The 15,470-nt window shown below is 41.2% G+C and overlaps 1 protein-coding gene across 1 annotated transcript; it reads right to left on the bottom strand.

Annotated features, from left to right (window-relative positions):
* Positions 1-15,461, bottom strand: AUTS2 (activator of transcription and developmental regulator AUTS2). The gene is made up of 7 exons (XM_061363650.1): positions 15,143-15,461; positions 14,210-14,281; positions 11,001-11,142; positions 10,399-10,476; positions 9,053-9,136; positions 7,944-8,166; positions 1-3,190 (listed from the first exon to the last, which is right to left on the bottom strand). Exons 1-7 carry the CDS (start codon positions 15,149-15,151, stop codon positions 1,951-1,953), a joined length of 1,848 nt encoding a protein of 615 aa, XP_061219634.1. The 5' UTR covers positions 15,152-15,461; the 3' UTR covers positions 1-1,950.
* Between the last annotated feature and the right edge of the window lie 9 nt (positions 15,462-15,470).

Consider the following 15,470-nt stretch of genomic DNA (forward strand, 5'->3'; position numbering starts at 1 on the left):
TTTAGTTCACATTTTTTAATAACATGGCACAATTTACATCACACAAGTCTTCGCTGATGAGGAAACATGCTGAAGATTGAGAGCCGCTTCACTTTGCTTTTCACATAGGATCTAGAAAGGACTTTATTACATACAGGATAAACAGCAAAAAGGTTCGTATATAACAATCTCTTTACAATACTGAAAGCTACCACTACGGTTCCAGTGTACATATTCTTCAGGGTTGGGTTTTTTTTTTTTTTAGTTTTCCTTTTGTTCTTAAAAAAAAACCCAAACAAACCAAAACCAAACAAAAAAAAAAAAAAAGAAAAAAAAAGGAAGGAAAGAAAAGAACCACTGCACAACATCTGGAGTTCACAAAATCTGAAGCTCACAACTAAACCTTCAGTTGACTACTAAAATAGATCTCTGAGCATTAGAAACAACTGTCTGTAGGTAACTTTTTTATTTTTTTTTTCCTTTTTCTTTTTTGCCAAAACAGGGTAACAACTTCAGATAGCACTTTCATACACTAGAAGACCAATGGAACTAATTTTATTTCATACATATATTTTACAGTCCAGTAGACAAGATAGTGAATTCTCTCTGATAAAGTCATATTCTCTCCAAATATTTAGACAAGAAACTGAACACGTTATAAAAAACTGTGTTATGAAAAGACAGGTTTCAGAAGACCGATGCACATCTTTCCAAAGGACCATGATCTGCAGGTTATTTCATGTCTTCTGTGATTAGGGAACAACAAGGCTGGCCTGTTAGCTATGCACAGACTTTATTACCAACTGAAGTACAGGAAACTGCATTATGAAATCTGCATCAGAGTTCATTAATTCAACTACTGATCCACAGTGAAAACATATCCATCATTTAGAAAAGTATTACCTTTCTTGTAGGATTTGTTTCAATGTAGCTAAAAATCACTTAAAAAAGCCCAAGCCAGTGTGTGTACAGACAAAAACGCCACACCGGCAATAAACCCAGACATGAATAGCTATAAGCAGATGTTCTTCCAAAATAAATTTGACATGTGAAGTGACAAAGTTCTGGAAAATATCCAGTATTTGATTATTTAACCCAGATTAATGTGACTGAAACTGAATCTGTACAACTACAGTACCAGAGGTTACAGACTGCTAACCCTGATGTGTTCTAAGGAGTACATGAGCTACAGTAACATCAGCCTCTTGGTGCAGGGGATCAGACAGAAAATGACACTTGTAATGGGGTGTTTCTTCATCAAAACAAGCAAGAGAAAGAGGTTTCTATTATAGATGAGCTTGTTCAGGGAAAATATGACTTTAATTATGTTGTGTGTTGAAAAGGCTCCTTTGAGTTATAAAGGCTTTTGTGAAAAGCCTTAAAATTCATTGCATAGTTGAAGGGGTTTAGCTGTCTATAACAATATATGTAACACAGCATAAGCAGACTGTGTTGATCAATATTAAGTTTGCAAATAGCACAGTTTAAGAAGTATTAATGTATTATGTTACTTAATTTTATCTATTTACATTTGTACAAAGTAAAGCTTTCATCTTACCCTTTTTGCATATATGAACCATTAACCCATGAAGCAATCTTTTTACATAAATATCTACAATTGTCTTCACTTCTGGTCTGAAAGAGCTTTGTATGGTTGACATTGGTGGTGGCTTGTTGCTAGTCAAATCATTCAGATTAATGTCTTGTTCTTCAGTTCAAACTCTGAAATTTTTAAACTAGAAATAAAATAGAGGAGACACGAGGAACATGAACTTGGCTAAAAGATCTGGAAAATTTCAACATATAATATACAAAAAAACCATTTCAAAATCTTTGCACTCAGGTCTATACATATTGTACAGTGGGTCACATCCCCAGTCTGTATCAATGACTAGTAAGAAGGTCTTTATATTATGTTTGTTTACAACTTTCTGTCCCTCTTTCTCTGGTTTTTATTTAGTCTTACTCTCTTTATCGAGCTTCAATGTCCTTGAGGGTGTGAGAAGGAGGCCTCTCTCTCATCTCTGTTGACAGAGGAGTAGTCCTTCTGGGAGACCCAGGCCGAGGTCCCAGAGTAGAAATAAGAGGTGGAGGGGCACTGAGAGCTGCTGTGGGGGGAGTTTTGTTGAGGATGCCATTTTGGTGTCCTGTTGGAGGACTGACTCTGGGGTAGTGCATGCTGGGCAGTCCTGGCGTGATCAGGCTTGGGTGAGGCAGGTGCCCATCCAAGGCGGCAGGGTGAACTGAGTGCAGGCGTGCATGTTCATAGTCCTCTCTGAGCATGTGCAACCGCTCCCTCTCATCCAGGTGGTTGCCCCTTTCATGCTCACGTCGAGGGTCAACAGAGAGAGGGTGGTGGTGATGGTGGTGGTGATTGTAGTCATGAGGTTCCCGATCCCTGAATGACCTGTCTGCTTCATATAATCTTGGCGTAGAAAGACGATGAAGGGGGTCATTTCTCAGCAAAAAGTCTCTGCCCAGGGGGTCTCTCCGATGAATATCTAGCTCTCTGTATGGATCTCTTAAGGGATCTCTCATTGGATCCCAGTGGAAAGAAGGATAGGGGAAACGTTCTCCACCAGGAATCGGGCTAATTCCCATAAAAGGGGTCATCATGCGAGTCCTATCCAGGCCACTGATGCTGTTCATGTGATGTATACCAGCTACACCTACAGTCATGGGCATAGACACTAAAGGACTTGGATGGACGTTGGATGTAGATATAGGTGGTGGCTGATCAGTTGATCTGTGAGTCTGAGGTCCCTCAGGTTGAACATCATGGTCTTCTTTTCTCTCCTCCTTCACTTTGACTTCGTTGCTTTTCTTCGGATTATCGTATGCCGGCTCACTCTTCCTCTCAGCCTCACGGTTTGAAGTACTGTTAGGCCTGGTGCCTTCCACAACGGGGGGCCTAGCATAGGGTGAAGGAACCCTGGGCATTTGCTTAGACTCTTCCACCACTCGGCTTTCATGGCTCAGGCCTTCTTTCTCTGAAACATAGTTGTCCTTCACCTTGTGCTCTTCAACATTAATTTCCTTCCGAGATTCGGAGTGATCCCTCTCTCGTTCTTTGGGTTTCTCTTTCTCTCGAACCTCGGGATTCAGATGGCTCCTGATCTGCTCATTTGAGCTGCGATTATGTCCGAGGGAGTTTACTGGATGGATAGGTGCTGGCGAAGGATGGCTGGAGTGTCTTTTCTCAATGCTCTCCCTAGAAGAAAGAGAAGTGTAAAAATGAAGGCATGAGACACTGCAAGTACAACAAAGCATCTCAGGTGTCTGATTTATACTTGTTGCTTTGCAGAAAGCTAGTAACATGCACCATTAAATGCACTGTTCCTTTTGCACACCCAAACACCGGAAGAACATCTTATCTTTAAGCTAGGCCTATTCTATTATCTTGGCCCAGAAGACGAAGATCCCTAAAGCTGCTTTGTGAACAAGCTGATAGAGATTTCAAACACTGAAGTCCACAGAAGGCTACCAAGTGAATCTACCTGTAGTACATGTCTCTAAGATAACAGCCTTAACTGTTTGCAAAGAAGAAAGAGAAAAATAAAACCATACTAATTTTATCCAAAAAAGGGAGGTAATTAAATCCAAATTCCATGGTTGATAGTATTTTACCTGCTGCTTCTATTAAGAATACATTTGGGAAAATAAATGACATTTTGTTCAACTGATTTTAAAACATTTCTAGCCCTATGTATGTTACTAATTTCTTTCCTCTGTTCTCTTCAACCTTTGAATTTTTAAGGTACTTCTTTCAGTTCAATTTACTTAAAAATGAAACCAGAAACCTCTCAAGATACCTGTACCAGCAACCCACCCCTCTGAACAGGCAGGCACGCCTCTCTCAGTGTGTTTTAACAGAGGTGGCCATCATGCATGGCTTGTGTTGACTTCCCCAGTAGTGATCAGTCTACCCTACATGCCCATCATTCATGCTAGCTCTGAAAACATCACCTTTCTGGAGTCAGTTGCTCTTCAGATTACCAACCCTTTCCCATTTGTAGGCTAGAGCAAGCAGAGCAGGGCCAGGGCAAGGGCATCTGCCTCCCAGTGTTAGAAAGCCTCAATATATGTGAATTCATTCCAACTTTCAAACTTACTCATGATGCACATGAATTATTGTTTGGCAGTGGATAAAACCCTAAATATGTGAATAGACTGTACCAATTACTTTTCTGGAAGCAGTGGTGACCAGGGGTTGTTATGGGCAATACTAAGTGAAAAAGATTTCCTATTTCAAATGAATCAAATTCACCAGGTTAATTTAATCCCTGGACATGTGCTGCTGGGTAAGTATGGAAATCCCATTCCATGCAGAGTGATGGACAATGTGATGATAGAGGCAAAAGTGAGTGATAAGCAGCAAGGTCCCTCTGATGTCCCCACCAGCTCCAGTTTACATGGTTTCTCCTTGGGTGCTGCAGTCTCTGCTTAGCAATGTGTAACCTGAACATACTTGGATGAGGACAGCAGGTTGGAACTCAGTCTGGGCAAGATGAGCAATTCTGACTGGCTGAAAGGCAACTCAAGAGGATGCCTCTGGAGTGGACACCTGCTCCTTCACTTATGTTATTTTCTTCTTTGCTGAACTGACCTGTGTAAGATTTCTGCCTGGAGGTACTTCTGGATGGTGAAACTGCAGCAATTGCATTAAAAAATGTCTTTCAAAAAGGGAACTCTCACTATAATCTCACCAGATGTATCTATACTGACCTGTTGAAACTGTCATTTTATGAGCCATGTCTGAGGGACCTCTCAGAAGCCAGAACGTGACTGTTAGAAAACACTTGTAAGATGGAGCATTTGATAACAGAACTGCCCAGTCTGCACTGAGCACCAACTAACTCCTTGGTATCAGGTTGTGCTCTGACTGTGCTCTGAACAGTCTGGAAATTGTGTCCTGGCTCTCGTTTCCCTCCTTTTGCTTTTCATTTGATTTAACAGTTTCCAGATCTGGACACAGTGAGACCAAGTCAAAGCACTTCAATGAAAGCTTCTAAATGTCAAGACTATTTCTTTGACCCTGGGAAAGCAGTGGCTGGACCCTGCAATACCTAGTCTTTTATTCATTTTGCTGATGTGACCAGTTCAGAGGACACTCTCAATTGTTTTATTTCACTTAGAGAGCTCATTGAGTCCTTTAACTGATATTTAATTAACTTTCCATGTAACTAACATATTTTAAATTATGTATAAAATTTAGACACAGTAACAGGCATTTTCTGTAACTAAAGAAAAATATATGTGCAACCAAAAGAACATATTCCTTTGCCAGTGTCATCCTATTCAATTACAGTGATGGTATTAGCTCAAGAGGCTATTGATTATGTAGCTCTCTTAAGTGAACTACATGTAGTTCACTGGTCAGAGAGGGCATAATTTTTTATTCTCAGATTTGTCAAGGGCTCCTTAGGTTAATAATACAGGAACAGCTCTAAGCCTCTGCCTCCACAAAGGAGAAACTTAAGATCATGTTCTCAACTGAGCTTTTTACTAAGAGAGGTATGTTTTGAGGCCGTGTGCTACACTGAAACATGCTTATCTTATGCTGAGAATTTTGTCTAATTTATGTTGATAAAAGCTCAATAGATTCTTGGGTGGTTTTTTTTTAATGCTCTGGGATTACATACACTTAAATGGCATTATTAGAATGGAACTGCTCAGTGACATCTTTTGAACAAAATACCACTGAGAAGGAACAAATCCTATTTTTCACAGCAGCTATTTTTACTGATATTTTCCATAATGCTGGGCTGGAATAAGAGAATTCTTAAAGCAAAATAAAAATCCCTTTGCAACTGCAAACTCCAGGAGAAGGTGGGGACTGAAAGAGGTCACTTCAGTGTAAATTCCCCAGCCTGCTCTGCACCTAGGGAAAGTTCAGAGGTTGTACTTTCATATTATCTAAGCGATCTTGAGGGATTTACCTTATCCCAGTCTAGCTGGAAGGGGGCTGTGGAGCAGTACCCATGCAGCTTATCCAAGAAGAGGAACCAATGATTCACTGCACCCCACTCTCACACCAAACTTAGATGGGTAAGAGCCAACCTAAGAGGCACCACTGAGGTACCCTTTCCACTGATAACAGAAGAAATCTAGATTCCCAGTTCTCCTGTTTGGGCAAATCAAGTTTTTTTGGCAAACACAGGTAACAAAGATTGGGACCTCAACTAGAAAGCAGGGCTACATCCTCGCCCTGCTGGGGGCCACTCAAGATGCAAGAACAGGTATGAGAGGCTCACAAACTGCTCCAGACATTATCTACATAGGGAGCACATCTCCGTGAAGGGATTCTCAGCATCTTCTCCTACAGGCAACAGTGTGAGCATGCTGCAAAGTAGAACTCTTCAGAACCACACAAATGGATGCACAACAATGCTGGATCAGTGAAAATGTAACTGTACTGAACTGGTAGCCATAATTGTGCAGAAGTATGAAGCACGAATGATGCTCATTTGTAAGATCTTATATTATTGAAAATAAATATGTTCTGAGCTATGATATGGAGTGTAGGCAATGCCAAAGCAGCTTGCAAGGAATGTATTTTGGAAAGCGATTTTCTTCAGCAGGAACATTTGGTAACAAAACAGCAAAACACCAACTGAAATCATCACATAATTCTAAAGACTACCCATATCATTAGTAACTAAAATGCTTTGCCATTCAAGCCAGTAAAGTTACTCACATGCTTAAGCATTTTGCAGGACAGAATCTCCAATTTGTAACAGCAATTTATTTTGAAGCAATAACAGCAAACATGAAAATAATGAAGCTATGCTACCAAACAGAAAATATTCCAATGGAAAATGTAGGTGAAAAGATCTGTAGTTTGACTTGCTCTTCACATTTTACAACAATACAGAAAAGCTCTTCAATGTATTTTTAGAGTATCTAATATGTTAGCATAACTTCTTTTAGAAAAGGCTACTAATGCCTATATTTGGGTTAGTGACAGAGAAGTCAGAAAAGCACATCTCCTAAATATTCTTCTATGGTAAAAAATTAGAAACAAAGAGCCATTAGGTAGCAACGTGATGTGCAAACTGAACAGGAAAGCCATTAAGCCACAACCGAAAAAGCTGAAATCAGCCTCTCTACATTCTTCAAGGAAGGCATGACACTTGCTGAATGGCAAATTCTTATAATTTGGTACTCAAATGCTAAGAGGAATTGTTACTAAGTTAACTGCAGAATGGGAACAGTCCTGACAAAAAAAATATGACCAGGTTTTACTTTCCATTAACCCTTCCCAGCCTGGACATGTTAGTGTGCAAATCCATGTAAAACACTGAATAGAAGCTGTGCTTGAAGGTGTGTAACAGCAGTGGGTGCGTGTATGGCTTTTTGGAGGGGAATTAAGGTTCATTTAGTGAACTGCATGCACTGAAACTTATGGTGGTATTGGAACATGACATAGCTGGTGCATTTTACAGTGTTATAATTGTACAACTCCATCAGTGGTCCCTCTGGTCAGTCCATTTTTGAAGAGGGAGGCAGCTTTATTTGTTCTGCAGATAGGGTCCAATTTATTAAGTTATTCATTCCAACGTGCAGATATGCATCTGATGGCCTTTACAATCCTTTTAATAATCCTGTCAGGTACCTATCTACACGTTAGGTCATCAGAAGACCTATGACAACATGACCCACAAGGTAACAGTGTGTGGGTCTGATTCTATTCTCACTTGACAGAGCCTGAACTCTGCTCCAGCAAAGCTCCTTCTCACGAAGTGCAGTGCAAGTGAGAAGAGAAACAGATACAGTAGGAAACACCTTAGTTAGAAACCTGCATTATCTGTAGTGCCTCATGTTGTAGGCAGCAGTGGTGTCAGCTCTGCAGGTGTCCCTCTTCTGAAGCTCTGGTTTAACAATGTGCCAGGCTGGGAAGGGTTAAAAGTGGAACAGAGCCCCAAGCTTTGAACTAGACAATTCTTGGAAGTGTTCTTTCGTACCTTTCTTTGTCATCTTTACTAACAGATGAGTCTCGTTTATCTACATCTCTATCTCTGTCATGAGCTGCAGCAGATGAACTGCGCTCCAGCTCTCCTGGCTTCAGCCAGGGCGGAGGGGTCGGGAACGAAGGAGGAGTTCGGTGCAGTCGGTTCCAGGGCTCGTGAGGGTTGCTAAAGCTCTGCATACTGGGGCCATCCTTGTGGCCGAACATTGAGTTGGGTGCTGAAATGGTGAAGTGGAAAACAAAAAGGTTTAAGAAAAAGGTATGCTCTAGTGAAGGTACTTACCAAAACAAGTTTTACAGCACTCAGAGTTAAAATGAATACATATTATTGGGAGCTGGAAAAGGAAAGGAAATTAATAGAGATTCATTAGAGGGTCTCATTCCTAAAAATGGGCAGCTGTTTTAATTGGAAAGGGAAATGCTGTGGATAAAATTGACAAGGGATGAAGCAGTAAGATAGAAGTGACATGATCCTTATTCCAAACATTTTGGCGACATCAGGAAATGGCCATTATACAGACTATAAATAATGGAACTTGTTGCGTTTTGATCCTGAACCAAAGTAAAATAATATGTGACCAAAATCATGCCATATTGGAAGTATGGAGAAAGACAGTGATTTCTAAAAGGATGATATTTTGTGACTGGCCAAATCTAGAGAAATGTTGATGATCCTGGACAAATAAATACAGGTTAGTAATCTTTTCCAGGCACATGTCCTGGATTACTGGTGAGAAAGGAAAATAAAATGCCCCATCCACAGCTAGGGATGCTGCACACATTAACTAGCCTTGAACATGCAACAAAACCACCAGAAATTACACAAACTCCTTAGACTCAAAGGTTCTATGTTCTTTTTCCCCCCCTTTCTTTTATTGAACGATGTAATGGTAACATTTAGCACTATGCTGAACCCAAACTATTAAGTAACTAACAGAAACAATTTACTGATGCTATAAATTGCTGTAATTTACAGGAAAAAGGTCAATTTTCAAATTCTTAGTGGTATATGGTCTAAGCAACCCATCACTCAATATCGTAAGTCCCCATCACTCAATATCCTAAGTTACACAGCAAAGAGGAATTGATAAAGAGGTTACTCACTGACTGTGGGGTTCCCCAGTCCCCCGAAGGCGTTACTACCCACTGCAGTGAGGCCACTGAAGGAAGCAGGTCGATTGAAAGGCTCTGCAAACCAAGAAAGAGCTGCAGCTTATCATGAAGCATGAGCGTGCTATCCAACTGCATTACAGCATGAAAGCTCTGCCTGTGCCCATCAGTAGCTGATCATCATCCTCTCACAACACAGCTGTGACTGGGACATAAACCACTATTTTTTTTCCAGACAGTATGTACGGGATCATCTTACTAGGAAAACTTCCCCTTCAAATCAAACAAGATGTTAAAAGTAGAACCAGTATTAAGGCCTGCGCTTCAGCACAAGTACCTCATTCATTTAAAAGCTGCAACCATCTCCGTATTTATTTCCTTTTATTCCAATTCAGTTCCATGCTCTTTGTCAGGAAATGTCCCTGGCTAGGCAAGACTATTATTAACTCTGGCAACTGTGCTCCTAACACCTTCAGGCCACGTCTCCTAAAACATAGCCAGGATATAAATAAAATGTCCTATTATACTGGTATGTCATGCTGACTGTAACATTTTGTATTTCTCTTGGTATTTGCTGCTAATACCATATAGAACACTGGACTGAAAAGTACTGGTAAGTCATGGGAAGCAAATTCTATTCCCACTTCTTTTTGAGGAAGTCTAACCATTTTGATGAAACTACTTCTGATAAACATCACTGGTATTTAGGAAGACCAAACCTAGTTTTTTCTATAGGCAGCTAAGGGCAGAACAATAAACCTCCCATGTGTGTCTCCTGTATCAATTCTGTGACATTCCCAAACCTTCCCCATGCAAAATAAAATGCCATCTTAGAGTCTTCATTTCAGATGCTCCAATAGACAGCAGACCATCCTGGTACAACATCAGCAACTTGGGTGGTTGTGGTTTTAACTGTGCATTCACTGATTTTCACTAACTGATACATTTGAGGCCAACTCACAAGATTCTAAGGCTACATTTCCCACTCATTTGAATAGAAAAGCAGACAATTTAAATAGGAATTAAGAAAAGAAACATCTCTATGAACTGAAACCTTACAGCATTTTTTTTCTGACTTGGTTATAAACATGACTACAGTGAAACCTAACCAGCCCTGTCACTCTGCTCCTCTAACATCCAGATGTTCTCAGAAGCATTTCAAAACATACTGTCAGTGATACTATGATGTGCATTTAGACCAGCTACTTGGCTAAAATATGCAATATGTAAAGATTAAGAAGGCAAGTGTCTCCATGTGGAAAACCTTCAATGGTCTCAACAGTCAATTCATGTTACTTCTGCACTCTATTCACTCCTCGTTAGTTGCAAAGAAAACATACCTAAGTGAGCAGCTGGGTTGAGGAAGTTGCTGTGGTGAGGCGGTGGGCCAAAAGGGGTGCCGGCTGGATGACCCCCGCCTGCCAAAACAAAGCAGAAATGGTCAATTTCTACCAAAAGCTCAGGAAGGGACTCACTGTGCTCTGTGCCTGACTATCAGTTCTTGAATGGCAGCTCACGTCAGCAGAGACTGCTGTACACTGGGCAAGGCTCTTGTGTCAAGATCTTATAAATATCACTGCTTTTCCAAACAGAAATTCCCAGTTAGAATACAAGGGGTAGGGGGGAAATGTTTCGGTATGGGTAAAAATCAAAAGCATGTGAAATACAACTTATTTCCAACTTGTCACTTCCATGATGCATTAGACATCACTGTGTGAAGAAATGTTCCTCCATTTACTACCTGTATGGCAGTTCAGCAGGTTGGCCTTTTTCAAAAGCACAGACAATAATTTAAAATATATTTATCATATAGACTAACAGCCCCTGGCACATCTTCCAGAGAGTTCATAAGCCAAAGCATAAGGGAAATTTCCTTTTAACATGGCAAGGGTGAGCATTTTAATGAGTGTGCCACAAGGAGATTTCACTTCTCAGTACTCACTGGCTGTGGAGAAGAGAGTTGAGGGCCGGGCCAGGTCATGGGGGTGATGGATGGCTCCAAAAAGGCTGGGACCTGGTGGCCTGCTCAGGAATTCTGGTTTCAGGCCAAAGTCCAGCTTGTGCGGATCAGACTGCATCTGTTTCTGAAATGCAAGAGCAGCATTTGGAAGAGACTGTCCTATACAACAGCAGCAAAAGGCACTTTCAGAATGATGTAGTTATAGCAATTTATTCATACTAACTCATGTTTTAAGCAGAATATTAACTTTTGGACACTGAGCATAGGTGAACAGCTGTTTCCCTGGAAGGGAAGCGGAGGAAGAAAATCTCAGGCTCCCAGTGCACATTTCTCCACCAATCTCAACCGTTTCACATATGCTCACATCGATCCCTCTGGAGCAAAGCATTTCAGCTCAGACCTGACTTAAAATAACACAAATAAAAATCTTTGAAAGGACCTCAGAAGCTGGCTTAGCTGTAAGAATAGGTCTGTCTTAAAATAATAACAAGAAAGCTGAAGAGGAATGTTAGTTTGGATCTGATCCTGGGTGGGCAGGCCTGTTACAGCTGGGTGAAAGCATCAACAGTAGCAGAGGCAGCTGCCCTCTTCCCCCTGCAGCAATCTCCTGCCAGACAGTGGACACCAGAACCACCGATTTCAATGTGAGCGCAGTCAACACACACTTGATCCACTGTATTTTCATAACCTCTCAAGTTGCAATCGAGTAAGTGAGGGGCTAAAATGAATCCAATTACAGATGATGTGTGGTAGAGTCAAAAAAACTAAGTCCCATTCTGACTGCTTGCACTGAAAACTTAAGGCACTGTATCACTGTGGGTATTAGAAGCGCAGGCTTCTTTGTTAAGGTAAATTTGCTGAGGTAGCTGTATTGTTAATGCTAAGTGGATGAAGGATGGGCTCTTCTTTGTGCCATGGCACTCATGTCAGTGGTCCCTACTTTAGTAGTTTTAGAGAATGAAGAGAAAAACCAAATTCCCAATTCCCAGAACTCCCCAGACACGGCTTGCTGATTAACTGTGCAGGTCAGCTGAAAAGATTTACAAATGGGCCACACTGAACCAGTAGATCTTAACAGTCATTCTGCAGCTTTTACGCTTTATAAATCAGCATTTAATACTGTGCCAGCTCAGAGTCCAGACCATTACAGTGATATAAATATGCATATTAAAAAGTTATGACCAAGTTAATGTGCATGCCTAGTAGCTGTTTTTCAAGTGCTAATAACATGTCTGTGTAGCTATGAGAACAAAAAAAAAACAACAACAAAAATGGTTTTAGCAATGGTTTGAGGTAACGGTCTGCAAGAACACTGCCATGGAAAAGACAGCCAAGTGAAGGTCATGCTTTTAAAGAAGCAAAGTTCAGAAACATGCCTCCCTTGAAGTGCCAGATTTTTATGCTGTGAATGGACCTTATCACTCCCTAGAACTACCTGACAGGAAGTTACAGTGAGATGGGAGTTGTCTCTTTTCCCAAGTAACAAATGGTAGGACAAGAGATAACAGCCTCAAGCTGCTCCAGGGAAGGTTTAGATGGAGATCAGGAACAATTCGTTGGTGTTCCCAAACCATGTAGATGAGGCTCTTAGTGACATGGTTTAATGGTGGCTTTTGCCTCTGTGTGTGAGTCTGACAGCCCATGAGGACATCAGCCAACTCGCCTTACTGACTGCAGACCATATCTAATGTTCTGATCTAAACTGAGACAGTGAAATGCGCTTCCCAATTACTCTTGAAATTATTATCACGCACAGCTTCAAAAAGTCAAGGAACATCCTTTCCTGTACTTCTTGGCTTTATTCCTGTTTTTTAACTTGCAAGCTAAAAAAGTATTAGGTAAAAGAAATGGCTGCATGAAAATGGCATTTATGAGAAGTTATAAATACATGGGTATGACCTCTCTCTGAATATCAAATCAAGGAAGATTCAAAGGACATAGATAGCATGGGAATAATAATTTCATTTCAAGAAAATACCTTTTCAATAAAATAAGAAAAAGGACATATAACACTCGAGGTCTATAATCTTGTCTTTTTTGATAATGGGAAGATGAATGAAGATCACTAGCAGGGGAAACATAAGGAAGCAGAGAAGAGAGATATGTCTACTGCAGCAAATTAACCTGTCAACCTTGTTTAAAAGGGTTATTTTTAAACTCTATTAGCTGCAGGTTTTAGTAGCTGTTCAACATCTTCATATTCCTATAGCACTATCTCATACAATTCAACTGCATGCACAGACTGCAAAGTGTAATGGACTCCTTGTTAACTGTACTTTCCAACACAAGCTATGGACTCCTGAAGTACAAGGATGAACAACAAAGAGCACCAGCCTTCCCTGACCTACTGAACAACTGCAGGAGCAACACAGAATTGTCACTGACAAATACAGTGAAAATACTGTAAAGGGAAAGAAACCTTCTTCAGAGTCCATGTGCAGTGAAAATGCAGTTGAAGTAAGACTGGAAATACCCTAACTATTAGATGAATAAATTATTTGTTTTTTTCTGACCTCTGTTTCAGCAGAGCCTGAACTGGCCATGGCCCTTACCCCTGAATTCTCAAAACATGTGTAACAAAGGAAAGATTCAGCGCAATGAGAGTGTCTGGATAACATTACCCCATCTGAGAGGCTGTGTCTGCCTGACCAGCCCAGACACGCTGAGGTCCCAACCTCCAGCTAGGAGACAGCTTGGGAAGAAGGCTGATGGGAGGCTGTGCACCCACGCTGGATGAAGCATCTTAGGGACAAGCAGGAATCTTCCTGTGCCCTCTTCTGGGTGTGCACACTAAATAAGAGGAAAGGGATACACATACCTACCTTCTCCAGGCTTAAAAAAAATCCAATCTTGCTAAATTTATGTCCTCAGCCATAAACAAAAGCAGTATTGTAGCTCACAGGCACACCCATTTCGCTCTTTCTGGCTACAAACCCGTTGTTGTTCACCAAAGATCTGGTGTACTTGATACAAGCTAGCACAGACATTCCTTTGAGACTCTACCTTTATGTTTTTAATTCTGAGATGCCACCTCTATGAAGTGGAGGGCTACACTATAATGCTACACATGGTTACTTTAACAAAGGCATTAGCCATGGCACAGAACTGCTAACAGCCAGAGGTAAACTCTTCCTCACACAGGTTTGCCCTGTGTACCTCATGTGAAATTGAGGCATGCCCAGAAGACTCACCTTGACTTTCTGTTGGTGATGGTATATCTGCCAGGCGATGTGGACATGCATAGCGCACCACTTTCCAGGTTTCTGGAAAAAACAAAGGGATACAACGTCAATCAGTAACTTTCCAGAACACTGTGATGCTGTTACTCTAATTCTAGCAACTCTTGGCCCCTCTCAGCACAGTTTGTTTTGGTCTAGGGGATTCTCCATATAAAGACAATGGAAGCACAAGGTCTCCTTCAGTCCCGCTCCATCCTCTTGGGAAACCAGGCACACAAAGAATTTGTCCCTTCCTAAGCAGTTTCTCTACATATCCAGGAATGCTCCTGGTCTCTCTCCTCTCCAAATGAACTCATGCTCGGGTTTTACACGCTCTTGTAATCTTCTGATGCCACTGGCTAAGAATGCAGCTTGTTTTGCTGAGATCAATGCAACTGTCTCTCAGTTTGCAGCTGCTCTGCATGGCTGGATTGCTTCACAACTGTACAGGGAGTTCATTTCCCAAAGTGCAGCTGTTCCAAGACCAACTTTTCCACCAAAAGGCGAAAATGAAAGTGCTTCCAAACATCACTCTGGGTTTCAAAATGAATCTGACTCCCTCTGGATTAGCTTTAAAGTCCCTTCCAACCCAAACCGGTCTGTGATTCCATGACAGGGGATCCCTGCCACAGTAGCTGTTTAGGATTTGGCTCAGGAGACTTTCTAAGCCAGCACAATAGGAGGATTATCAACAATAGGGTTACATTAGAAGAAGAGAAAACAACTTTGTGCCTTTTCCTCAAGTGACCAGAAGATGCATGAGAAAAAGGACTGACCACACTGCTCAGCAAACAGGGTGTGAAGCACTGAGCTGGAACACAGCACTGCTCTCTAATGAGTCTGCTGCTCCAACCCGGTGGGGACTGAGACAAGCTTGACAAACTGTATCACAAGAAGATTTCTTACCCTCAGCATGGGCCTGAACGGATCTGTCAACTGTGAAGAAGAAATGACAGCTTGGTTACATGCCTGTCACTCAAACAATCGCTCTAATTAACAAATTTGTATTGCTTCATTAAGAGATGAAATTAAAATGTTATCATTTTACTTTCAAATGAAGCCCTTTCGGATAATAATTAGTCCTCAGCCTCTGTATCTGAGCCGCTCTCCCTCCCCCCATAGCTGTTGCACCCAAGTGTTGACAAGCAACTAAACAAGCTTCACACAGAGCGCTCTGTCCTCTGGCATCACCAGTAATTTGTTGATTTAATGCTACAGAAATGGCTCGATAACT

Source organism: Neopsephotus bourkii, unplaced genomic scaffold, assembly GCF_033783945.1.
Source record: "Neopsephotus bourkii isolate Nb327-2 ecotype Australia unplaced genomic scaffold, CSIRO-AGI_Nbou_v1 NB_1154, whole genome shotgun sequence".
Taxonomy (NCBI): domain Eukaryota; kingdom Metazoa; phylum Chordata; class Aves; order Psittaciformes; family Psittacidae; genus Neopsephotus; species Neopsephotus bourkii.

Bases quoted from the DNA above. Each gene is read 5' to 3' on its own strand.
- AUTS2 (XM_061363650.1), bottom strand. The intron at 11,143-14,209 runs GTGAGTCTTCTG...CTTGCATTTCAG, and splicing joins ATCACCAACAGAAAGTCAAG to AAACAGATGCAGTCTGATCC. The intron at 8,167-9,052 runs GTGAGTAACCTC...TCACCATTTCAG, and splicing joins ACTGGGGAACCCCACAGTCA to CACCCAACTCAATGTTCGGC.